At 48.6% G+C, this 26,479-nt stretch overlaps 1 protein-coding gene across 4 annotated transcripts in view; it reads left to right on the top strand.

The window, feature by feature from the left end:
• Positions 1-26,479, top strand: part of CREB1 (cAMP responsive element binding protein 1) — a 342,075-nt gene that overhangs the window by 245,794 nt on the left and 69,802 nt on the right. For all 4 annotated transcript variants that reach the window (XM_069225968.1, XM_069225967.1, XM_069225970.1 and 1 more), the window contains one exon: positions 346-528. In XM_069225968.1, coding sequence (XP_069082069.1) covers positions 346-528 — 183 coding nt within the window. The remainder of the gene's footprint in view (positions 1-345; positions 529-26,479) is intronic.

Below are 26,479 nucleotides of genomic sequence, written 5' to 3'. Positions count from 1 at the left end.
TACTCTCTCTCTCTCTCACCCACCTTCGGGAAAACAATCTAACAAAGGACTCAATGCCCATGCACAGTGTCATCAAGAAGGAGTGACTCGATCCTGTGACTCAGAAATGCTTCTTCAAAGAAAAACGTATAACTCTCCGAACCTGACAATAGATGGCAGGAGATAAGCAGAGCTTGTGAATCTACAGCACTCTATGCCACAAACATATGTCTACTAGGTAAGTAACATTCTCCTTACAGCTGAGAAGGATATTCCTAAATTAATGAAAGGTGAAAAAGTATCTTAAAGCTGAAATATTGTGTTCCATGTGGAAATTCAACTGATCACACTGTGCGTTTTTCACAGTTGCCATCACTCAAGGAGGAGCAATACAGCTGGCAAACAATGGCACGGACGCTGTACAGGGCCTGCAGACACTCACTATGTCAAATGCATCAGGAAACCAGCCTGGTACAACCATCTTGCAGTATGCCCAGACTACAGACGGGCAACAAATTCTCGTGCCCAGCAATCAGGTTGTTGTACAAGGTATGAACATTGTGGAATCCAATTTTGTTAAACAAATGTAAAATATCACATTCTGCAGTATGTTGTTAGAGGTTGATTAAATTAAAATACATTGCTGTGTGTTACGATACTGTGTTTTTTAAATGTTCCTCTTCTCCTTAGGGCAGAATAGTGAGTGTTTGTTGACAGCAAGGTGCCTTGTCTCAGCTTCTCCATAGGCTAATATTAAAAGACCTTAGGCTCCAACAAAGGTATTTGTCTGTCATGGAATTTTCATTAATATTTATAGGCAGTGAATCTAATTCCTACCGCCACACTACCCACCTTAATTTGTGAGATAAAGGAGCAATTTTTCAGTGCAGAAAAAAGTATCTATTATCAAAAAGAACATAACTAAAGACATCTTATGTGGTTTGTTTGTTTTTCATTTTTATTAAAAAAATTAGATATGCATATAAGAAACACTATTGGAAAAATGTAAGCATTGGTTTAGAAGGACAAGGGGCAACATTCTTGAACAAACTCTTTTTATGTGTACCTTGCTAAAAGAAAAAATAAACTGAGAACTATCACAGAAGAGAAAGTGCAAGCAGGCACTGAGCTCCAAATCCTCAAAATGCATTTGGCCTCACAGTCCCTTTGTTGTAATCCTTGTGATAAGAATCCCTGAAAGCAAGACACTGCTCTGAAGGAAGTTACTTTTGTAAATAACTTTTATAATTTTGTTTCTTTAAATCCAGTTTTCTGATAAGTAAGGAATGGATTCCACTAGTTCTGAATGATACTTCTAACCACAGATTCCTTTCCTTGTGAATACCCCAAGGCACCAAACTGGATTCAGAGATTTTTCTCAGCAGTTCCCTTGTGCGCTGGTAGGTAGTGTGGCTGCACATCGGGGTCATCCCTTCCCAAATGTGGCAGGGCCACAATATAACCACCACCGCTGCGCGTCAACGTTAGTTCTCTTCGTTCAGTGCCTTCCAACGCTATCTGGAGCTCACTTCCTCAAAATCTGTCACTTGACAGAAAACATTTTCTTCATATTTACTCCATTGTGCAGGAGTCATGTCCTCATCCCATATCACCCAAAGACACTAGGTTCAAACCCTGTAAAGATTGCCAAAAATAGATATCACTGATGGACTTGCACAAGTTCTGTCTCTGGTGTGTCTAGACTCTTTGCACAACTCGAATTTGTGTTGTTGAGGATGCATTCTTGGTCCTTAGGCCACACCCAAGAGAGGTCCTTATCCCTCTCCAAATTTTCAGGTAAGTCCAAAAGAAGAAAAGTAAGAAGTCAAAACACAGCTCCTCCTGTCCCTGCTACTCTTTTAAGGAGATGTAGCATGGTTGTCAGGATACCCCCAGATCTCAGTTTCCCGCCATGGAATGAAATCACGTTAGTCACCATCCAGCCTGAGTTCCTGGGTTTGTCAGCAATGTCTCTGCTGGTTCAAGAGACTATGCTGCAAATTTTCAGTACTCTTCCAAATCCCTTTGGCATGCCTTCAGGCCCCACATATTGGAGGAGGCCGCCAGTCAGATTACCGCCTGTGGATCAGTCTCCAATGTTGACTGTGCCTCTCGTCTAAACTCCGGAGTCCACCCTGACGTCGGTGTTGATGTCTACTGCAACTCCTTTCCCGGCTCAGAATACTGCTCCAGTTATTCATACACGGATGCTGGCAGCAATGCCACAGGCATTCAGTGGTGAACTCGCAGCCCATTCTGACTGTGAAATGAATCTACCACAACCTTGATCAAAGTGGTGCCCTACTCCACTGCATTCACAGCATTCTGATTCTGATACCCTTCCTTTGCTACTAAGATTTTGAGACCCAGAGCCATAGGACGACAACAGTGGTGATGATGAATTTCAGGTCCATGGAGATGAGAATCTTTTTCTGGACCTTCAGGATGCGCAATGAAACAACATGGGTGGCGAATGAAAAAGGGGCATTAAGCATTCCCCCTTTAGATTCTCTCCAAAATGGCATAAAAAATGTACACAGAGGGACAGCAATGCGTGGCGGGTGCAGAGTTCTTGCCAAAACTCTGAGCGAGACAAAAGCAGAAGTGGGCTCTCTACCCCAAGGCCTCACCACAAGGAACTGCCAACTGGGGTGGCATGTTGAGCAAAAGAATTGATGGATTAAACCCAGATCTGTGACTGGGGGTGACTGTTTGATTGGTTCCACACTCTGTCCATCATTTGTGTTTGCTTTGCAAAAGTGTCCCGGGTATGCCCAGACGTGGGTCCCGGGCTCACTGTGCCACTGGATTCAAGCTAGCCTGGCTGTTGAAGGGTGATACCCTGAAACCGGTCCCAGGAAGCTTGTTTCCGGTCCAGGGAGAACCTGGCCTGGCAGTTTGGGCTGGACTGTTCCCATGGGAAACAGGGTCAAGACTGATTTGCATATGGCTGGGTTCAAACTGGGGTGGCATGGTGAGCAAAATAATTGATGGATTAAACCCAGATCGGTGACTGGGGTGAATGTTTGAATGGTTCCGCATTCCGTCCATCATTTGTGTTTGCTTTGCTCATGAGTGATATAATATGCAAAGTAATAAGCAGTGCATTGCGACATTGCAAGTTATAAATCCTTGAGATATGTATAACTGGTGAATTTTAGTGGTTTTGTTTGTTAAAAATGTTTGTTTTAGCTGACATTTTCACGGCACTATAATTTTCCCCTAACCTTTGTGTTTTTTCAGGGAATATCTAAGGTTTTGTTTAATGTAAAGTAAAATAAATTACAATTTCTGACTATACGTCACTTTAACCTCTGTTTTTTTTTTCAATTAATTGTTTAAGGTTTTGTTTAATGTAAAGTAAGATACTATCACAATTCCTAAGTATACATCACTTTAATCTTTGTTTTTTTCATACGTAAAGTAACATGTCCATTGGACGGCTTGAGGTTGGGTGCCCAACTCCCCCGCCTGTGTCCAGGTCCTGTGCCCAAACCCCCCTCAAGTGCCTGCTCCCAGACACCTGCTTTGCACAACTGACTATACTATGTAACAATAAAAAGGGTGGTATCTTAAGTAAGGCAGGCCTACTGTCTTTGCCAAATGATCAGAATACAACATTTTAAAAGCTGCAGGCCTACTGGCTTAAGGTGTCAGTACATCAACATATTTAAAGCTGACCTGTTGCCTTTTTCAAAAAGTCCCCAATAGGTATAATCAAAAACATATATTTCATAAATACACAAATTGCAATGTTTAATAATAGTAATTGTCACAAAATATTTTCAATAAAGCATTACAAAAAAACTAATTAAACATGTCTTTGAGTCTTACTGAACATTTTTCAGGGCAAAGAGCCAACCACAAGGGCCCTGCACTCCAACTGAAGAGCATACAGCTCTGAGTGCTTCAGAAGCATATGGTAAGCTCACCTGGTGTCATGGACTCATTGACCCAGGAGACTTAGTATTTTTTTCCCTCTAATGTTGCTGGGGGGCTGCTGGTCCCCACTTGTCCCCTGCCAGTTCCCAAGCTACTTGCCTCCTGCCGGTTCCCAAACCAGCACCCATCCCACCCATGCAGGAGCAGCTTTTTTCTGTGCTCCTGCTGGGCTCCTGCTTGGGAGATTTCAGGAAGGGAATATAATTTGTATTCCCTGCCCAACTTTTCCCTGTTGGAAACAGCAGTGTCCAGGAAGATGGGCTCCCCTGGACACTGCTTTGATCGGGCCCTGGGGGATGGGGTCCCTGGGGCCAATGTATGACTCAGGAAGGTGTCTCAACCCCCTCCAAATCTCCCCCCCCCATCAAACAAGCATTGGCAAAGCCAGTAGGTCTTGACTATGCAAGATCCATTGGCTTTGTCTATGTTTTAGCTATGTTCTACAGCAGTGCAGCATGGATGAAAGTAAATTAAGAAAAGCTCAATGACGTGGTGTAGGAAGTTGGCTCTGTATGCACTATTTCAAAGTAAGGAATAGTATGCACAGAGTCCAAGGGTTCCCCTTAGAGGTAAGATAGTGGCAAAAAGAGATAATACTAATGCTCTATTTTGTGGTAGTGTGGTCGAGCAGTAGGCTTATCAAAGGAGTAGTGTTAAGCATTTGTTGTACATACACACAGGCCAATAGGTTTTTGGATAGAAAAATATCTTTTCTTAGTTTATTTTAAGAACCACAGGTTCAAATTCTACATGTAATATCTCATTTGAAAGGTATTGCAGGTAAGTACTTTAGGAACTTTGAATAATCACAATAGCATATATACTTTTTACATAAAACACATATAGCTATTTTAAAAGTGGACACAGTGCAATTTTCACAGTTCCTAGGGTTCAAATTGGGGTCCAAGGTAGCCCACCGTTGGGGGTTCAGAGCAACCCCAAAGTCACCACACCAGCAGCTCAGGGCCGGTCAGGTGCAGAGTTCAAAGTGGTGCCCAAAACGCATAGGCTTCAATGGAGAAGGGGGTGCCCCGGTTCCAGTCTGCCAGCAGGTAAGTACCCGCGTCTTCGGAGGGCAGACCAGGGGGGTTTTGTAGGGCACCGGGGGGGGACACAAGTCCACACAGAAAGTGCACCCTCAGCAGCGCGGGGGCGGACGGGTGCAGTGTGCAAACAAGCGTTGGGTTTGTAATAGGAATTAATGGGAGACCAAGGGGTCTCTTCAGCGGTGCAGGCAGGCAAGGGGGGGGGGCTCCTCGGGGTAGCCACCACCTGGGCAAGGGAGAGGGCCTCCTGGGGGTCAATCCTGCACTGGAGTTCCGAACATTCAGGTCCTGGGGGCTGCGGGTGCAGGGTCTTTTCCAGGCGTCGGGATCTTGGAGTCAGGCAGTCGCGGTCAGGGGGAGCCTCGGGATTCCCTCTGCAGGCGTCGCTGTGGGGGCTCGGGGTACAACTTTGGTTACTCACAGTCTTAGAGTCGCCTGGGGGTCCTCCCTGTAGCGTTGTTTCTTCACCAGTCGAGTCGGGGTCGCCGGGTGCAGTGTTGCAAGTCTCACGCTTCTGGCGGGAATTGCAGGGGTCTTTAAAGGTGCTCCTCTGAAACAAAGTTGCAGTCTTTGTTGAACAGGGCCGCTGGTCTCGGGAGTTTCTTGGTCCTTTTAGAGCAGGCAGTCCTCTGAGGATTCAGAGGTCGCTGGTCCTGGGGAAAGCGTCGCTGGAGCAGTTTTCTTCCGAAGGGGGGAGACAGGCCGGTAGAGCTGGGGCCAAGGCAGTTGGTGTCTCCGTCTTCTCTGCAGGGTTTTTCAGCTCAGCAGTCTCCTTCTTCTTAGGTTGCAGGAATCTGATTTCCTAGGTTCTGGGGAGCCCCTAAATACTGAATTTAGGGGTGTGTTTAGGTCTGGGAGGGCAGTAGCCAATGGCTACTGTCCTTGAGGGTGGGTACACCCTCTTTGTGCCTCCTCCCTGAGGGGAGGGGGGCACATCACTATTCCTATTGGGGGAATCCTCTTTCTACAAGATGGAGGATTTCTAAAAGTCAGAGTCACCTCAGCTCAGGACACCTTAGGGGCTGTCCTGACTGGCCAGTGACTCCTCCTTGTTTTTCTCATTATCTCTCCTGGACTTGCCGCCAAAAGTGGGGTCTGGGTCCAGGGGGCGGGCATCTCCACTAGCTGGAGTGCCCTGGGGCATTGTAACACGAAGCTTGAGCCTTTGAAGCTCACTGCTAGGTGTTACATTTCCTGCAGGGAGGAGGTGTGAAGCACCTCCACCCAGAGGAGGCTTTGTTTCTGTCCTCAGAGAGCACAAAGGCACGCACCGCATGGGGTCAGAAACTCGTCTCTCAGCAGCAGGCTGGCACAGACCAGTCAGTCCTGCACTGAACAATTGGGTAAAATACAGGGGGCTCTCTAAGATGCCCTCTGTGTGCATTTTGTAATAAATCCAACACTGGCATCAGTGTGGGTTTATTATTCTGAGAAGTTTGATACCAAACTTCCCAGTATTCAGTGTAGCCATTATGGAGCTGTGGAGTTCGTTTTTGACAGACTCCCAGGCCATATACTCTTATGGCTACCCTGCACTTACAATGTCTAAGGTTTTGCTTAGACACTGTAGGGGCATAGTGCTCATGCACCTATGCCCTCACCTGTGGTATAGTGCACCCTGCCTTAGGGCTGTAAGGCCTGCTAGAGGGGTGACTTACCTATGCCACAGGCAGTGTGAGGTTGGCATGGCACCCTGAGGGGAGTGCCATGTCGACTTAGTCATTTTCTCCCCACCAGCACACACAAGCTGGCAAGCAGCGTGTCTGTGCTGAGTGAGGGGTCCCTAGGGTGGCATAAGACATGCTGCAGCCCTTAGAGACCTTCCCTGGCATCAGGGCCCTTGGTACCAGGGGTACCAGTTACAAGGGACTTACCTGGGTGCCAGGGTTGTGCCAATTGTGGAGACAACGGTACATTTTAGGTGCAAGAACACTGGTGCTGGGGCCTGGTTAGCAGGGTCCCAGCACACTTCTCAGTCAAGTCAGCATCAGTATCAGGCAAAAAGTGGGGGGTAACTGCAACAGGGAGCCATTTCTTTACACGTGGTCTAAGCTGGCCACATAACAGAGCTTTGTTATTAATTTTTTTTTAACTTTCATACTCCACACTATTCATGGTGCTGTACACCATGGCATAAAAAATCGACAAAGCCAAATAATAGAGCTATTCAGTTTTGTCAGTGTTTTTAGCTATGTTGTACAGTAGCTCGACTGCAGTGTAGCATGGTTGAATGTACATTTTAAAAAAGCTCTAGACTCTACATGCCCACCTCTCATGGTCATTCTATATGCCACAGCAGTCCTCGTTCGATGCCAGAAGAAATACTATATCACCCCTGTAAGGAAATGCCTCCTTGGCATGGTTGCCCCCTGACTTTTTGCCTTTGCTGATGCTATGTTTACAATTGAAAGTGTGCTGAGGCCTGCTAACCAGGCCCCAGCACCAGTGTTCTTTCCCTAACCTGTACTTTTGTATCCACAATTGGCAGACCCTGGCATCCAGATAAGTCCCTTGTAACTGGTACTTCTAGTACCAAGGGCCCTGATGCCAAGGAAGGTCTCTAAGGGCTGCAGCATGTCTTATGCCACCCTGGAGACCTCTCACTCAGCACAGACACACTGCTTGCCAGCTTGTGTGTGCTAGTGAGGACAAAACGAGTAAGTCGACATGGCACTCCCCTCAGGGTGCCATGCCAGCCTCTCACTGCCTATGCAGTATAGATAAGACACCCCTCTAGCAGGCCTTACAGCCCTAAGGCAGGGTGCACTATACCATAGGTGAGGGTACCAGTGCATGAGCATGGTACCCCTACAGTGTCTAAACAAAACCTTAGACATTGTAAGTGCAGGGTAGCCATAAGAGTATATGGTCTGGGAGTTTGTCAAACACGAACTCCACAGCACCATAATGGCTACACTGAAAACTGGGAAGTTTGGTATCAAACTTCTCAGCACAATAAATGCACACTGATGCCAGTGTACATTTTATTGCAAAATACACCCCAGAGGGCACCTTAGAGGTGCCCCCTGAAACTTAACCGACTGTCTGTGTAGGCTGACTAGTTCCAGCAGCCTGCCACACTAGAGACATGTTGCTGGCCCCATGGGGAGAGTGCCTTTGTCACTCTGAGGCCAGTAACAAAGCCTGCACTGGGTGGAGATGCTAACACCTCCCCCAGGCAGGAGCTGTGACACCTGGCGGTGAGCCTCAAAGGCTCACCCCTTTGTCACAGCACCGCAGGACACTCCAGCTAGTGGAGTTGCCCGCCCCCTCCGGCCCCGGCCCCCACTTTTGGCGGCAAGGCCGGAGAAAATAATGAGAATAACAAGGAGGAGTCACTGGCCAGTCAGGACAGCCCCTAAGGTGTCCTGAGCTGAGGTGACTCTAACTTTTAGAAATCCTCCATCTTGCAGATGGAGGATTCCCCCAATAGGGTTAGGATTGTGACCCCCTCCCCTTGGGAGGAGGCACAAAGAGGGTGTACCCACCCTCAGGGCTAGTAGCCATTGGCTACTAACCCCCCAGACCTAAACACGCCCTTAAATTTAGTATTTAAGGGCTACCCTGAACCCTAGAAAATTAGATTCCTGCAACAACAAGAAGAAGGACTGCCTAGCTGAAAACCCCTGCAGAGGAAGACCAGAAGACAACAACTGCCTTGGCTCCAGAAACTCACCGGCCTGTCTCCTGCCTTCCAAAGAACTCTGCTCCAGCGACGCCTTCCAAAGGGACCAGCGACCTCTGAATCATCTGAGGACTGCCCTGCTTCGACGACGACAAGAAACTCCCGAGGACAGCGGACCTGCTCCAAAAAGACTGCAACTTTGTTTCAAGAAGCAGCTTTAAAGAACCCTGCAATCTCCCCGCAAGAAGCGTGAGACTTGCAACACTGCACCCGGCGACCCCGACTCGGCTGGTGGAGAACCAACACCTCAGGGAGGACCCCCGGACTACTCTACGACTGTGAGTACCAAAACCTGTCCCCCCTGAGCCCCCACAGCGCCGCCTGCAGAGGGAATCCCGAGGCTTCCCCTGACCGCGACTCTCTGAAACCTAAGTCCCGACGCCTGGAAAAGACCCTGCACCCGCAGCCCCCAGGACCTGAAGGACCGGACTTTCACTGCAGAAGTGACCCCCAGGAGTCCCTCTCCCTTGCCCAAGTGGAGGTTTCCCCGAGGAAGCCCCCCCTTGCCTGCCTGCAGCGCTGAAGAGATCCCTTGATCTCTCATTGACTAACATTGCAAACCCGACGCTTGTTTCTACACTGCACCCGGCCGCCCCCGCGCTGCTGAGGGTGAAATTTCTGTGTGGGCTTGTGTCCCCCCCGGTGCCCTACAAAACCCCCCTGGTCTGCCCTCCGAAGACGCGGGTACTTACCTGCAAGCAGACCGGAACCGGGGCACCCCCTTCTCTCCATTCTAGCCTATGCGTTTTGGGCACCACTTTGAACTCTGCACCTGACCGGCCCTGAGCTGCTGGTGTGGTAACTTTGGGGTTGCTCTGAACCCCCAACGGTGGGCTACCTTGGACCAAGAACTGAACCCTGTAAGTGTCTTACTTACCTGGTAAAACTAACAAAAACTTACCTCCCCCAGGAACTGTGAAAATTGCACTGTGTCCATGTAAGGAAATGCCTCCTTGGCATGGTTGCCCCCTGACTTTTTGCCTTTGCTGATGCTATGTTTACAATTGAAAGTGTGCTGAGGCCTGCTAACCAGGCCCCAGCACCAGTGTTCTTTCCCTAACCTGTACTTTTGTATCCACAATTGGCAGACCCTGGCATCCAGATAAGTCCCTTGTAACTGGTACTTCTAGTACCAAGGGCCCTGATGCCAAGGAAGGTCTCTAAGGGCTGCAGCATGTCTTATGCCACCCTGGAGACCTCTCACTCAGCACAGACACACTGCTTGCCAGCTTGTGTGTGCTAGTGAGGACAAAACGAGTAAGTCGACATGGCACTCCCCTCAGGGTGCCATGCCAGCCTCTCACTGCCTATGCAGTATAGGTAAGACACCCCTCTAGCAGGCCTTACAGCCCTAAGGCAGGGTGCACTATACCATAGGTGAGGGTACCAGTGCATGAGCATGGTACCCCTACAGTGTCTAAATAAAACCTTAGACATTGTAAGTGCAGGGTAGCCATAAGAGTATATGGTCTGGGAGTCTGTCAAACACGAACTCCACAGCACCATAATGGCTACACTGAAAACTGGGAAGTTTGGTATCAAACTTCTCAGCACAATAAATGCACACTGATGCCAGTGTACATTTTATTGTAAAATACACCACAGAGGGCACCTTAGAGGTGCCCCCTGAAACTTAACCGACTATCTGTGTAGGCTGACTAGTTTTAGCAGCCTGCCACAAACCGAGACATGTTGCTGGCCCCATGGGGAGAGTGCCTTTGTCACTCTGAGGCCAGTAACAAAGCCTGCACTGGGTGGAGATGCTAACACCTCTCCCAGGCAGGAATTGTCACACCTGGCGGTGAGCCTCAAAGGCTCACCTCCTTTGTGCCAACCCAGCAGGACACTCCAGCTAGTGGAGTTGCCCGCCCCCTCCGGCCAGGCCCCACTTTTGGCGGCAAGGCCGGAGAAAATAATGAGAATAACAAGGAGGAGTCACTGGCCAGTCAGGACAGCCCCTAAGGTGTCCCGAGCTGAAGTGACTCTAACTTTTAGAAATCCTCCATCTTGCAGATGGAGGATTCCCCCAATAGGGTTAGGATTGTGACCCCCTCCCCTTGGGAGGAGGCACAAAGAGGGTGTACCCACCCTCAGGGCTAGTAGCCATTGGCTACTAACCCCCCAGACCTAAACACGCCCTTAAATTTAGTATTTAAGGGCTACCCTGAACCCTAGAAAATTAGATTCCTGCAACTACAAGAAGAAGGACTGCCCAGCTGAAAACCCCTGCAGCGGAAGACCAGAAGACGACAACTGCCTTGGCTCCAGAAACTCACCGGCCTGTCTCCTGCCTTCCAAAGATCCTGCTCCAGCGACGCCTTCCAAAGGGACCAGCGACCTCGACATCCTCTGAGGACTGCCCCTGCTTCGAAAAGACAAGAAACTCCCGAGGACAGCGGACCTGCTCCAAGAAAAGCTGCAACTTTGTTTCCAGCAACTTTAAAGAACCCTGCAAGCTCCCCGCAAGAAGCGTGAGACTTGCAACACTGCACCCGGCGACCCCGACTCGGCTGGTGGCGATCCAACACCTCAGGAGGGACCCCAGGACTACTCTGATACTGTGAGTAACAAAACCTGTCCCCCCTGAGCCCCCACAGCGCCGCCTGCAGAGGGAATCCCGAGGCTTCCCCTGACCGCGACTCTTTGAACCTAAAGTCCCGACGCCTGGGAGAGACCCTGCACCCGCAGCCCCCAGGACCTGAAGGACCGGACTTTCACTGGAGAAGTGACCCCCAGGAGTCCCTCTCCCTTGCCCAAGTGGAGGTTTCCCCGAGGAATCCCCCCCCTTGCCTGCCTGCAGCGCTGAAGAGATCCCGAGATCTCTCATAGACTAACATTGCGAACCCGACGCTTGTTTCTACACTGCACCCGGCCGCCCCCGTGCTGCTGAGGGTGAGATTTCTGTGTGGGCTTGTGTCCCCCCCGGTGCCCTACAAAACCCCTCTGGTCTGCCCTCCGAAGACGCGGGTACCTACCTGCAAGCAGACCGGAACCGGGGCACCCCCTTCTCTCCATTCTAGCCTATGCGTTTTGGGCACCACTTGGAACTCTGCACCTGACCGGCCCTGAGCTGCTGGTGTGGTGACTTTGGGGTTGCTCTGAACCCCCAACGGTGGGCTACCTTGGACCAAGAACTGAACCCTGTAAGTGTCCTACTTACCTGGTAAAACTAACAAAAACTTACCTCCCCCAGGAACTGTGAAAATTGCACTAAGTGTCCACTTTTAAAACAGCTATTTGTCAATAACTTGAAAAGTATACATGCAATTTTTATGATTTGAAGTTCCTAAAGTACTTACCTGCAATACCTTTCGAACAAGATATTACATGTTAAATTTGAACCTGTGGTTCTTAAAATAAACTAAGAAAAGATATTTTTCTATACAAAAACCGATTGGCTGGATTTGTCTCTGAGTGTGTGTACCTCATTTATTGTCTATGTGTATGTACAACAAATGCTTAACACTACTCCTTGGATAAGCCTACTGCTCGACCACACTACCACAAAATAGAGCATTAGTATTATCTATTTTTACCACTATTTTACCTCTAAGGGGAACCCTTGGACTCTGTGCATGCTATTCCTTACTTTGAAATAGCACATACAGAGCCAACTTCCTACATTGGTGGATCAGCGGTGGGGTACAAGACTTTGCATTTGCTGGACTACTCAGCCAATACCTGATCACACGACAAATTCCAAAATTGTCATTAGAGATTGATTTTTGCAATTTGAAATTTTTCTAAATTCTTAAAAGTCCTGCTAGGGCCTTGTGTGTTAAGTCCCTGTTTAGCATTGTCCTTTAGAGTTTAAAAGTTTGTTAAAAGTTTGAAATTAGATTCTAGAAACAGTTTTAGATTCTTTAAAAAGTCTTCCAACTCTTAGCAAAATAATGTCTGATACAGAGATGAATGTGGTGGAACTCGACACCACACCTTACCTCCATCTTAAGATGAGGGAGCTAAGGTCTCTCTGTAATATCAAAAAAATAACCATTGGCTCCAGACCTACCAAAATTCAGCTCCAGGAGCTGTTGGCAGAGTTTGAAAAAGCCAACCCCTCTGATGATGACATCACAGAGGAAGAAATTAGTGACTTGGAGGCCAATGTCCCTCCTCCAGTCCTAAATAGGGAGAACAGGACCCCTCAAGTCCTGTCTCCAACTGTGTTAGTCAGAAATAGTGAGTCCCTCACAGGAGGGTCCCACATTTCTGAAATCACTGAGGATGCTCTCAGTGAAGATGACCTCCTGTTAGCCAGGATGGCCAAAAGATTGGCTTTAGAGAGACAGCTCCTAGCCATAGAAAGGGAAAGACAAGAGATGGGCCTAGGACCCATCAATGGTGGCAGCAATATAAATAGGGTCAGAGATTCTCCTGACATGTTAAAAATCCCCAAAGGGATTGTGACAAAATTTGAAGATGGTGATGACATCACCAAGTGGTTCACAGCTTTTGAGAGGGCTTGTGTAACCAGAAAAGTGAACAGATCTCACTGGGGTGCTCTCCTTTGGGAAATGTTCACTGGAAAGTGTAGGGATAGACTCCTCACACTCTCTGGAAAAGATGCAGAATCTTATGACCTCATGAAGGGTACCCTGATTGAGGGCTTTGGATTCTCCACTGAGGAGTACAGGATTAGGTTCAGGGGGGCTCAAAAATCCTCGAGCCAGACCTGGGTTGACTTTGTTGACTACTCAGTGAAAACACTAGATGGTTGGATTCAAGGCAGTGGTGTAAGTAATTATGATGGGCTGTACAATTTATTTGTGAAAGAACACCTGTTAAGTAATTGTTTCAATGATAAACTGCATCAGCATCTGGTAGACCTAGGACCAATTTCTCCCCAAGAATTGGGAAAGAAGGCGGACCATTGGGTCAAGACAAGGGTGTCCAAGACTTCAACAGGGGGTGACCAAAAGAAAGGGGTCACAAAGACTCCCCAGGGGAAGGGTGATGAGACAACCAAAACTAAAAATAGTAAAGAGTCTTCTACAGGCCCCCAAAAACCTGCACAGGAGGGTGGGCCCAGAGCCTCTTCACAAAACAATGGGTACAAGGGTAAAAACTTTGATCCCAAAAAGGCCTGGTGTCATAGCTGTAAACAGCATGGACACCAAACTGGAGACAAGGCCTGTCCCAAGAAAGGTTCCACTCCAAACTCCCATCCAGGTAACACTGGTATGGCTAGTCTCCAAGTGGGATCAACAGTGTGCCCAGAGCAAATCAGGGTCCACACTGAAGCTACTCTAGTTTCTGAGGGTGGGGTAGATTTAGCCACACTAGCTGTCTGGCCGCCTAACATGCAAAAATACAGACAGCAGCTCTTAATTAATGGGACTAGAATAGAGGGCCTGAGGGATACAGGTGCCAGTGTCACCATGGTGACAGAGAAACTGGTTTCCCCTGGCCAATACCTGACTGGAAAAACTTACACAGTCACCAACGCTGACAATCAGAGAAAAGTACATCCCATGGCAATGGTTACTTTAGAATGGGGAGGGGTCAATGGCCTGAAACAGGTGGTGGTCTCCTCAAATATCCCAGTGGACTGTCTGCTTGGAAATGACCTGGAGTCCTCAGCATGGGCTGAGGTAGAACTAAAAACCCATGCAGCAATGCTGGGTATCCCTGAACTGGTGTGTGTGAAAACAAGAGCACAATGCAAGGCACAGGGTGAAAAAGTAGAGCTGGAGTCTGGAAAAATGGCCCAGCCTACCAAGAGAACAGGAAAGTCAGTTGGGAAACCAACTGCAACACAGCAAAAGAAAGGGAACCTCTCTTCTCAGGAAGAAGTTCTGCCCTCTGAGGGAACTGAGCCTTTGGAGCTTGAACCTTACCAGGTTGAGCTCTTAGGCCCAGGGGGACCCTCAAGGGAGGAGCTGTGTAAGGGACAAGAAACCTGTCCCTCTCTTGAAGGCCTTAGGCAGCAAGCTGCTGAAGAGTCCAAAGGCAAGAAAAATGGAACGCATAGGGTCTATTGGGAAGATGGACTCCTGTACACTGAGGCCAGAGACCCCAAACCTGGTGCCACTAGGAGAGTGGTAGTGCCTCAGCTGTTCAGGAAGTTCATCCTAACATTGGCCCATGACATTCCCCTTGCTGGACATTTGGGACAAACCAAGACGTGGGAGAGGTTAGTCAACCACTTCTACTGGCCCAATATGTCCAACATGGTTAAGGAGTTTTGCCTCTCCTGCCCCACCTGTCAAGCCAGTGGTAAGACAGGTGGGCATCCAAAGGCCCCCCTCATTCCACTTCCAGTGGTGGGGGTGCCCTTTGAAAGAGTGGGTGTGGACATAGTTGGTCCACTAGAACCTCCCACAGCCTCAGGAAATATGTATATCCTGGTAGTAGTGGATCATGCTACCAGGTACCCTGAAGCTATTCCCCTTAGGTCGACTACTGCCCCTGCAGTAGCCAAGGCCCTCATTGGTATCTTTACCAGAGTGGGTTTCCCTAAGGAGGTGGTGTCTGACAGAGGTACCAACTTCATGTCAGCATACCTAAAGCACATGTGGAATGAGTGTGGAGTGACTTATAAATTCACTACACCATACCATCCACAAACTAATGGCTTGGTTGAGAGATTCAACCAGACATTAAAAGGCATGATCATGGGGCTCCCAGAAAAGCTCAAAAGGAGATGGGATGTCCTCTTGCCATGTCTGCTTTTCGCTTACAGAGAGGTGCCACAGAAGGGAGTAGGATTCTCACCCTTTGAACTTCTGTTTGGTCATCCGGTAAGGGGACCACTTGCCCTTGTTAAAGAAGGCTGGGAGAGACCTCTCCATGAGCCTAAACAAGACATAGTGGACTATGTACTTGGCCTTCGCTCTAGAATGGCAGAGTACATGGAAAAGGCAACCAAAAACCTTGAGGCCAGCCAACAGCTCCAGAAGTTTTGGTATGACCAAAAGGCTGCACTGGTTGAGTTCCAACCAGGGCAGAAAGTCTGGGTTCTGGAGCCTGTGGCTCCCAGGGCACTCCAGGACAAATGGAGTGGCCCTTACCCAGTACTAGAGAGGAAGAGTCAGGTCACCTACTTGGTGGACCTGGGCACAAGCAGGAGCCCCAAGAGGGTGATCCATGTAAACCGCCTTAAGCTCTTCCACGACAGGGCTGATGTCAATCTGTTGATGGTAACAGATGAGGATCAGGAGGCAGAGAGTGAACCTCTCCCTGATCTTCTGTCATCAGACCCAAAAGATGGTACAGTAGATGGAGTGATCTACTCAGACACCCTCTCTGGCCAACAGCAAGCTGATTGTAGGAGAGTCCTACAACAGTTTCCTGAACTCTTCTCCTTAACCCCTGGTCAGACACACCTGTGTACCCATGATGTGGACACAGGAGACAGCATGCCTGTCAAGAACAAAATCTTTAGACAGTCTGACCATGTTAAGGAAAGCATCAAGGTGGAAGTCCACAAGATGCTGGAATTGGGAGTAATTGAGCACTCCGACAGCCCCTGGGCTAGCCCAGTGGTCTTAGTCCCCAAACCTCACACCAAAGATGGAAAGAAAGAGATGAGGTTTTGTGTGGACTACAGAGGGCTCAATTCTGTCACCAAGACAGATGCCCATCCAATTCCAAGAGCTGATGAGCTCATTGATAAATTAGGTGCTGCCAAATTTCTAAGTACCTTTGACTTGACAGCAGGGTACTGGCAAATAAAAATGGCACCTGGAGCAAAAGAAAAGACAGCATTCTCCACACCTGATGGGCATTATCAGTTTACTGTTATGCCCTTTGGTTTAAAGAATGCCCCTGCCACCTTCCAAAGGTTGGTGAATCAAGTCCTTGCTGGCTTGGAGTCCTTTAGCACAGCTTATCTTGATGATATTGCTGTCTTTAGCTCCACCTGGCAGGATCACCTGGTCCACCTGAAGAAGGTTTTGAAGGCTCTGCAATCTGCAGGCCTCTCTATCAAGGCATCCAAATGCCAGATAGGGCAGGGAACTGTGGTTTACTTGGGACACCTTGTAGGTGGAGGCCAAGTTCAGCCACTCCAACCCAAGATCCAGACTATTCTGGACTGGGTAGCTCCAAAAACCCAGACTCAAGTCAGGGCATTCCTTGGCTTGACTGGGTATTACAGGAGGTTTGTGAAGGGATATGGATCCATTGTGACAGCCCTCACTGAACTCACCTCCAAGAAAATGCCCAAGAAAGTAAACTGGACTGTGGAATGCCAACAGGCCTTTGACACCCTGAAACAGGCAATGTGCTCAGCACCAGTTCTAAAAGCTCCAGATTATTCTAAGCAGTTCATTGTGCAGACTGATGCCTCTGAACATGGGATAGGGGCAGTTTTGTCCCAAACAAATAATGATGGCCTTGACCAGCCTGTTGCTTTCATTAGCAGGAGGTTACTCCCCAGGGAGCAGCGTTGGAGTGCCATTGAGAGGGAGGCCTTTGCTGTGGTTTGGTCCCTGAAGAAGCTGAGACCATACCTCTTTGGGACTCACTTCCTAGTTCAAACTGACCACAGACCTCTCAAATGGCTGATGCAAATGAAAGGTGAAAATCCTAAACTGTTGAGGTGGTCCATCTCCCTACAGGGAATGGACTTTATAGTGGAACACAGACCTGGGACTGCCCATGCCAATGCAGATGGCCTTTCCAGGTTCTTCCACTTAGAAAATGAAGACTCTCTTGGGAAAGGTTAGTCTCATCCTCTTTCGTTTGGGGGGGGGTTGTGTAAGGAAATGCCTCCTTGGCATGGTTGCCCCCTGACTTTTTGCCTTTGCTGATGCTATGTTTACAATTGAAAGTGTGCTGAGGCCTGCTAACCAGGCCCCAGCACCAGTGTTCTTTCCCTAACCTGTACTTTTGTATCCACAATTGGCAGACCCTGGCATCCAGATAAGTCCCTTGTAACTGGTACTTCTAGTACCAAGGGCCCTGATGCCAAGGAAGGTCTCTAAGGGCTGCAGCATGTCTTATGCCACCCTGGAGACCTCTCACTCAGCACAGACACACTGCTTGCCAGCTTGTGTGTGCTAGTGAGGACAAAACGAGTAAGTCGACATGGCACTCCCCTCAGGGTGCCATGCCAGCCTCTCACTGCCTATGCAGTATAGGTAAGACACCCCTCTAGCAGGCCTTACAGCCCTAAGGCAGGGTGCACTATACCATAGGTGAGGGTACCAGTGCATGAGCATGGTACCCCTACAGTGTCTAAATAAAACCTTAGACATTGTAAGTGCAGGGTAGCCATAAGAGTATATGGTCTGGGAGTCTGTCAAACACGAACTCCACAGCACCATAATGGCTACACTGAAAACTGGGAAGTTTGGTATCAAACTTCTCAGCACAATAAATGCACACTGATGCCAGTGTACATTTTATTGTAAAATACACCACAGAGGGCACCTTAGAGGTGCCCCCTGAAACTTAACCGACTATCTGTGTAGGCTGACTAGTTTTAGCAGCCTGCCACAAACCGAGACATGTTGCTGGCCCCATGGGGAGAGTGCCTTTGTCACTCTGAGGCCAGTAACAAAGCCTGCACTGGGTGGAGATGCTAACACCTCTCCCAGGCAGGAATTGTCACACCTGGCGGTGAGCCTCAAAGGCTCACCTCCTTTGTGCCAACCCAGCAGGACACTCCAGCTAGTGGAGTTGCCCGCCCCCTCCGGCCAGGCCCCACTTTTGGCGGCAAGGCCGGAGAAAATAATGAGAATAACAAGGAGGAGTCACTGGCCAGTCAGGACAGCCCCTAAGGTGTCCTGAGCTGAAGTGACTCTAACTTTTAGAAATCCTCCATCTTGCAGATGGAGGATTCCCCCAATAGGGTTAGGATTGTGACCCCCTCCCCTTGGGAGGAGGCACAAAGAGGGTGTACCCACCCTCAGGGCTAGTAGCCATTGGCTACTAACCCCCCAGACCTAAACACGCCCTTAAATTTAGTATTTAAGGGCTACCCTGAACCCTAGAAAATTAGATTCCTGCAACTACAAGAAGAAGGACTGCCCAGCTGAAAACCCCTGCAGCGGAAGACCAGAAGACGACAACTGCCTTGGCTCCAGAAACTCACCGGCCTGTCTCCTGCCTTCCAAAGATCCTGCTCCAGCGACGCCTTCCAAAGGGACCAGCGACCTCGACATCCTCTGAGGACTGCCCCTGCTTCGAAAAGACAAGAAACTCCCGAGGACAGCGGACCTGCTCCAAGAAAAGCTGCAACTTTGTTTCCAGCAACTTTAAAGAACCCTGCAAGCTCCCCGCAAGAAGCGTGAGACTTGCAACACTGCACCCGGCGACCCCGACTCGGCTGGTGGCGATCCAACACCTCAGGAGGGACCCCAGGACTACTCTGATACTGTGAGTAACAAAACCTGTCCCCCCTGAGCCCCCACAGCGCCGCCTGCAGAGGGAATCCCGAGGCTTCCCCTGACCGCGACTCTTTGAACCTAAAGTCCCGACGCCTGGGAGAGACCCTGCACCCGCAGCCCCCAGGACCTGAAGGACCGGACTTTCACTGGAGAAGTGACCCCCAGGAGTCCCTCTCCCTTGCCCAAGTGGAGGTTTCCCCGAGGAATCCCCCCCCTTGCCTGCCTGCAGCGCTGAAGAGATCCCGAGATCTCTCATAGACTAACATTGCGAACCCGACGCTTGTTTCTACACTGCACCCGGCCGCCCCCGTGCTGCTGAGGGTGAGATTTCTGTGTGGGCTTGTGTCCCCCCCGGTGCCCTACAAAACCCCTCTGGTCTGCCCTCCGAAGACGCGGGTACCTACCTGCAAGCAGACCGGAACCGGGGCACCCCCTTCTCTCCATTCTAGCCTATGCGTTTTGGGCACCACTTGGAACTCTGCACCTGACCGGCCCTGAGCTGCTGGTGTGGTGACTTTGGGGTTGCTCTGAACCCCCAACGGTGGGCTACCTTGGACCAAGAACTGAACCCTGTAAGTGTCCTACTTACCTGGTAAAACTAACAAAAACTTACCTCCCCCAGGAACTGTGAAAATTGCACTAAGTGTCCACTTTTAAAACAGCTATTTGTCAATAACTTGAAAAGTATACATGCAATTTTTATGATTTGAAGTTCCTAAAGTACTTACCTGCAATACCTTTCGAACAAGATATTACATGTTAAATTTGAACCTGTGGTTCTTAAAATAAACTAAGAAAAGATATTTTTCTATACAAAAACCGATTGGCTGGATTTGTCTCTGAGTGTGTGTACCTCATTTATTGTCTATGTGTATGTACAACAAATGCTTAACACTACTCCTTGGATAAGCCTACTGCTCGACCACACTACCACAAAATAGAGCATTAGTATTATCTATTTTTACCACTATTTTACCTCTAAGGGGAACCCTTGGACTCTGTGCATGCTATTCCTTACTTTGAAATAGCACATACAGAGCCAACTTCCTACAGTCCACTTTTGAAATAGCTATTTGTGAATAACTTGAAAAGTATACATGCAATTGAAATGATTCAAAGTTCCTAATGTACTTACCTGCAATACCTTTCAAACAAGATATTACATGTTAAATTTGAACCTGTGGTTCTTAAAATAAACTAAGAAAAGATATTTTTCTATAACAAAACCTATTGGCTGGATTTGTCTCTGAGTGTGTGTACCTCATTTATTGTCTATGTGTATGTACAACAAATGCTTAACACTACTCCTTGGATAAGCCTACTGCTCGACCACACTACCACAAAATAGAGCATTAGTATTATCTATTTTTTACCACTATTTTACCTCTAAGGGGAACCCTTGGACTCTGTGCATGCTATTCCTTACTTTGAAATAGCACATACAGAGCCAACTTCCTACATTGGTGGATCAGCGGTGGGGTACAAGACTTTGCATTTGCTGGACTACTCAGCCAATACCTGATCACACGACAAATTCCAAAATTGTCATTAGAAATTGATTTTTGCAATTTGAAAAGTTTTCTAAATTCTTTAAAGTCCTGCTAGGGCCTTGTGTTAGTCCCTGTTAGCATTTCTTTTAGAGTTTAAAAGTTTGTAAAAGTTTGAATTAGATTCTAGAACCAGTTTTAGATTCTTAAAAAGTATTCCAACTTTTAGAAGCAAAATGTCTAGCACAGATGTGGCTGCGGTGGAACTCGACACCACACCTTACCTCCATCTACAGATGAGAGAGCTAAGGTCACTCTGTAAACTAAAGAAAATAACAATGGGCCCCAAACCTACCAAAATACAGCTCCAGGAGCTTTTGGCAGAGTTTGAAAAGGCCAATCCCTCTGAAGGTGGCAACTCAGAGGATGAAGATAGTGACTTGGAGGGAAATTCCCCCCCTCCAGTCCTACTTAGGGAGAGCAGGGCTACTCAAGCCCTGACTCCACAAATAATAGTCAGAGATGCTGGTTCCCTCACAGGAGGGACCAACAACTCTGAAATCACTGAGGATAGCTCCAGTGAAGAGGACATCCACTTAGCCAGGATGGCCAAAAGATTGGCTTTGGAAAGACAGATCCTAGCCATAGAGAGGGAAAGACAAGAGATGGGCCTAGGACCCATCAATGGTGGCAGCAACATAAATAGGGTCAGAGATTCTCCTGACATGTTGAAAATCCCTAAAGGGATTGTAACTAAATATGAAGATGGAGATGACATCACCAAATGGTTCACAGCTTTTGAGAGGGCTTGTGTAACCAGAAAAGTGAACAAATCTCACTGGGGTGCTCTCCTTTGGGAAATGTTCACAGGAAAGTGTAGGGATAGACTCCTCACACTCTCTGGACAAGATGCAGAATCTTATGACCTCATGAAGGGTACCCTGATTGAGGGCTTTGGATTCTCCACTGAGGAGTATAGGATTAGATTCAGGGGGGCTCAAAAATCCTCGAGCCAGACCTGGGTTGACTTTGTAGACTACTCAGTAAAAACACTAGATGGTTGGATTCAATGCAGTGGTGTAAGTAATTATGATGGGCTGTACAATTTATTTGTGAAAGAACACCTGTTAAGTAATTGTTTCAATGATAAACTGCATCAGCATCTGGTAGACCTAGGACCAATTTCTCCCCAAGAATTGGGAAAGAAGGCGGACCATTGGGTCAAGACTAGGGTGTCCAAAACTTCCACAGGGGGTGACCAAAAGAAAGGGGTCACAAAACCTCCCCAGGGGAAAGGTGGTGAGACAGCCAAAACTAAAAATAGTAAAGAGTCTTCTACAGGCCCCCAAAAACCTGCACAGGAGGGTGGGCCCAGAGCCTCTTCAGAAAACAATCCTGGGTACAAGGGTAAAAACTTTGATCCCAAAAAGGCCTGGTGTCGAAACTGTAGTCAGTCTGGACACCAAACTGGAGACAAGGCCTGTCCCAAGAAAAGTTCCACTCCAAACTCCAATCCAGGTAACACTGGAATGGCTAGTCTCCAAGTGGGATCAACAGTGTGCCCAGAGCAAATCAGGGTCCACACTGAAGCTACCCTAGTCTCTGAGGGTGGGGTGGATTTAGCCACACTAGCTGCCTGGCCCCCTAACATGCAAAAATACAGGCAGCAGCTCTTTATTAATGGGACAAGTGTAGAGGGCCTGAGGGATACAGGTGCCAGTGTCACCATGGTGACAGAGAAACTGGTTTCCCCTGGCCAATACCTGACTGGAAAAACTTATACAGTCACCAATGCTGACAATCAAACTAAAGCACATCCCATGGCAATGGTAACTTTAGAATGGGGAGGGGTCAATGGCCTGAAACAGGTGGTGGTCTCCTCAAACATCCCAGTAGACTGTCTGCTTGGAAATGACCTGGAGTCCTCAGCATGGGCTGAGGTGGAACTAAAAACCCATGCAGCCATGCTGGGTATCCCTGAACTGGTGTGTGTGAAAACAAGAGCACAATGCAAGGCACAGGGTGAAAAAGTAGAGCTGGAGTCTAGAAAAATGGCCCAGCCTACCAAGAGAAAAGGAAAGTCAGTTGGGAAACCAACTGCAACACAGTCAGAAAAAGAGAACCTCTCTTCTCAGGAAGAAGTTCTGCCCTCTGAGGGAACTGAGCCTTTGGAGCTTGAACCTTATCAGGTTGAGCTCTTAGGCCCAGGGGGACCCTCAAGGGAGGAGCTGTGTAAGGGACAAGAAACCTGTCCCTCTCTTGAAGGCCTTAGGCAGCAAGCTGCTGAAGAGTCCAAGGGCAAGAAAAATGGAACACATAGGGTCTATTGGGAAGATGGACTCCTGTACACTGAGGCCAGAGACCCCAAACCTGGTGCCACTAGGAGAGTGGTAGTGCCTCAGTCGTTCAGAGAGTTTATTCTGACCTTAGCCCATGATATTCCCCTTGCTGGGCATTTGGGACAAACCAAGACGTGGGAGAGGTTAGTCAACCACTTCTACTGGCCCAATATGTCCCAGAAGGTTAAGGAATTTTGCCTCTCCTGCCCCACCTGTCAATCCAGTGGTAAGACAGGTGGGCACCCAAAGGCCCCCCTCATTCCACTTCCAGTGGTGGGGGTCCCCTTTGAAAGAGTGGGTGTGGACATAGTTGGTCCACTGGAACCTCCCACAGCCTCAGGAAATATGTACATCCTAGTAGTAGTGGATCATGCTACTAGGTATCCTGAAGCTATTCCCCTTAGGTCGACTACTGCCCCTGCAGTAGCCAAGGCCCTCATTGGTATCTTTACCAGAGTGGGTTTCCCTAAGGAGGTGGTGTCTGACAGAGGTACCAACTTCATGTCAGCATACCTAAAACACATGTGGAATGAGTGTGGAGTGACTTACAAATTCACTACACCATACCATCCACAAACTAATGGCTTAGTTGAGAGATTCAACAAGACATTAAAAGGCATGATCATGGGGCTCCCAGAAAAGCTCAAAAGGAGATGGGATGTCCTCTTGCCATGTCTGCTTTTCGCTTACAGAGAGGTGCCACAGAAGGGAGTAGGATTCTCACCCTTTGAACTTCTGTTTGGTCATCCTGTAAGGGGACCACTTGCTCTTGTTAAAGAAGGCTGGGAGAGACCTCTTCATGAGCCTAAACAAGACATAGTGGACTATGTACGTGGCCTTCGCTCTAGAATGGCAGAGTACATGGAAAAGGCAACCAAAAACCTTGAGGCCAGCCAACAGCTCCAGAAGTTTTGGTATGACCAAAAGGCTGCACTGGTTGAGTTCCAACCAGGGCAGAAAGTCTGGGTTCTGGAGCCTGTGGCTCCCAGGGCACTTCAGGACAAATGGAGTGGCCCTTACCCAGTACTGGAAAGGAAGAGTCAGGTCACCTACCTGGTGGACCTGGGCACAAGCAGGAGCCCCAAGAGGGTGATCCATGTGAACCGCCTTAAGCTCTTCCATGACAGGGCTGATGTAAATCTGTTGATGGTAACAGATGAGGATCAGGAGGCAGAGAGTGAACCTCTCCCTGATCTTCTATCATCAGACCCAAAAGATGGCTCAGTAGATGGAGTGATCTACTCAGACTCCCTCTCTGGCCAACAGCAAGCTGATTGTAGGAGAGTCCTACAACAGTTTCCTGAACTCTTCTCCTTAACCCCTGGTCAGACACACCTGTGTACCCATGATGTGGACACAGGAGACAGCATGCCTGTCAAGAACAAAATCTTTAGACAGTCTGACCATGTTAAAGAAAGCATTAAGGTGGAAGTCCACAAGATGCTGGAATTGGGAGTAATTGAGCGCTCTGACAGCCCCTGGGCTAGCCCAGTGGTCTTAGTCCCCAAACCTCACACCAAAGATGGAAAGAAAGAGATGAGGTTTTGTATGGACTACAGAGGGCTCAATTCTGTCACCAAGACAGATGCTCATCCAATTCCTAGAGCTGATGAGCTCATAGATAAATTAGGTGCTGCCAAATTCTTAAGTACCTTTGACTTGACAGCAGGGTACTGGCAAATAAAAATGGCACCTGGAGCAAAAGAGAAAACAGCATTTTCCACACCTGATGGGCATTATCAGTTTACTGTTATGCCCTTTGGTTTAAAGAATGCCCCTGCCACCTTCCAAAGGTTGGTAAATCAAGTCCTTGCTGGTTTGGAGTCCTTTAGCACAGCTTATCTTGATGATATTGCTGTCTTTAGCTCCACCTGGCAGGATCACCTGGTCCACCTGAAGAAGGTTTTGAAGGCTCTGCAATCTGCAGGCCTCTCTATCAAGGCATCCAAATGCCAGATAGGGCAGGGAACTGTGGTTTACTTGGGCCACCTTGTAGGTGGAGGCCAAGTTCAGCCACTCCAACCCAAGATCCAGACTATTCTGGACTGGGTAGCTCCAAAAACCCAGACTCAAGTCAGGGCATTCCTTGGCTTGACTGGGTATTACAGGAGGTTTGTGAAGGGATATGGATCCATTGTGACAGCCCTCACTGAACTCACCTCCAAGAAAATGCCCAAGAAAGTGAACTGGACTGTGGAATGCCAACAGGCCTTTGACACCCTGAAACAAGCAATGTGCTCAGCACCAGTTCTAAAAGCTCCAGATTATTCTAAGCAATTCATTGTGCAGACAGATGCCTCTGAACATGGGATAGGGGCAGTTTTGTCCCAAACAAATGATGATGGCCTTGACCAGCCTGTTGCTTTCATTAGCAGGAGGTTACTCCCCAGGGAGCAGCGTTGGAGTGCCATTGAGAGGGAGGCCTTTGCTGTGGTTTGGTCCCTGAAGAAGCTGAGACCATACCTCTTTGGGACTCACTTCCTAGTTCAAACTGACCACAGACCTCTCAAATGGCTGATGCAAATGAAAGGTGAAAATCCTAAACTGTTGAGGTGGTCCATCTCCCTACAGGGAATGGACTTTGTAGTGGAACACAGACCTGGGACTGCCCATGCCAATGCAGATGGCCTTTCCAGGTTCTTCCACTTAGAAAATGAAGACTCTCTTGGGAAAGGTTAGTCTCATCCTCTTTCGTTTGGGGGGGGGTTGTGTAAGGAAATGCCTCCTTGGCATGGTTGCCCCCTGACTTTTTGCCTTTGCTGATGCTATGTTTACAATTGAAAGTGTGCTGAGGCCTGCTAACCAGGCCCCAGCACCAGTGTTCTTTCCCTAACCTGTACTTTTGTATCCACAATTGGCAGACCCTGGCATCCAGATAAGTCCCTTGTAACTGGTACTTCTAGTACCAAGGGCCCTGATGCCAAGGAAGGTCTCTAAGGGCTGCAGCATGTCTTATGCCACCCTGGAGACCTCTCACTCAGCACAGACACACTGCTTGCCAGCTTGTGTGTGCTAGTGAGGACAAAACGAGTAAGTCGACATGGCACTCCCCTCAGGGTGCCATGCCAGCCTCTCACTGCCTATGCAGTATAGGTAAGACACCCCTCTAGCAGGCCTTACAGCCCTAAGGCAGGGTGCACTATACCATAGGTGAGGGTACCAGTGCATGAGCACTGTGCCCCTACAGTGTCTAAGCAAAACCTTAGACATTGTAAGTGCAGGGTAGCCATAAGAGTATATGGTCTGGGAGTCTGTTTTACACAAACTCCACAGCACCATAATGGCTACACTGAAAACTGGGAAGTTTGGTATCAAACTTCTCAGCACAATAAATGCACACTGATGCCAGTGTACATTTTATTGTAAAATACACCACAGAGGGCACCTTAGAGGTGCCCCCTGAAACTTAACCGACTGTCTGTGTAGGCTGACTAGTTCCAGCAGCCTGCCACACCAGAGACATGTTGCTGGCCCCATGGGGAGAGTGCCTTTGTCACTCTGAGGCCAGTAACAAAGCCTGCACTGGGTGGAGATGCTAACACCTCCCCCAGGCAGGAGCTGTAACACCTGGCGGTGAGCCTCAAAGGCTCACCCCTTTGTCACAGCCCAGCAGGGCACTCCAGCTTAGTGGAGTCGCCCGCCCCCTCCGGCCACGGCCCCCACT

Source organism: Pleurodeles waltl, chromosome 3_1 (assembly GCF_031143425.1).
Source record: "Pleurodeles waltl isolate 20211129_DDA chromosome 3_1, aPleWal1.hap1.20221129, whole genome shotgun sequence".
Taxonomy (NCBI): domain Eukaryota; kingdom Metazoa; phylum Chordata; class Amphibia; order Caudata; family Salamandridae; genus Pleurodeles; species Pleurodeles waltl.
This window is presented reverse-complemented; position numbering and strand designations above follow the sequence as displayed.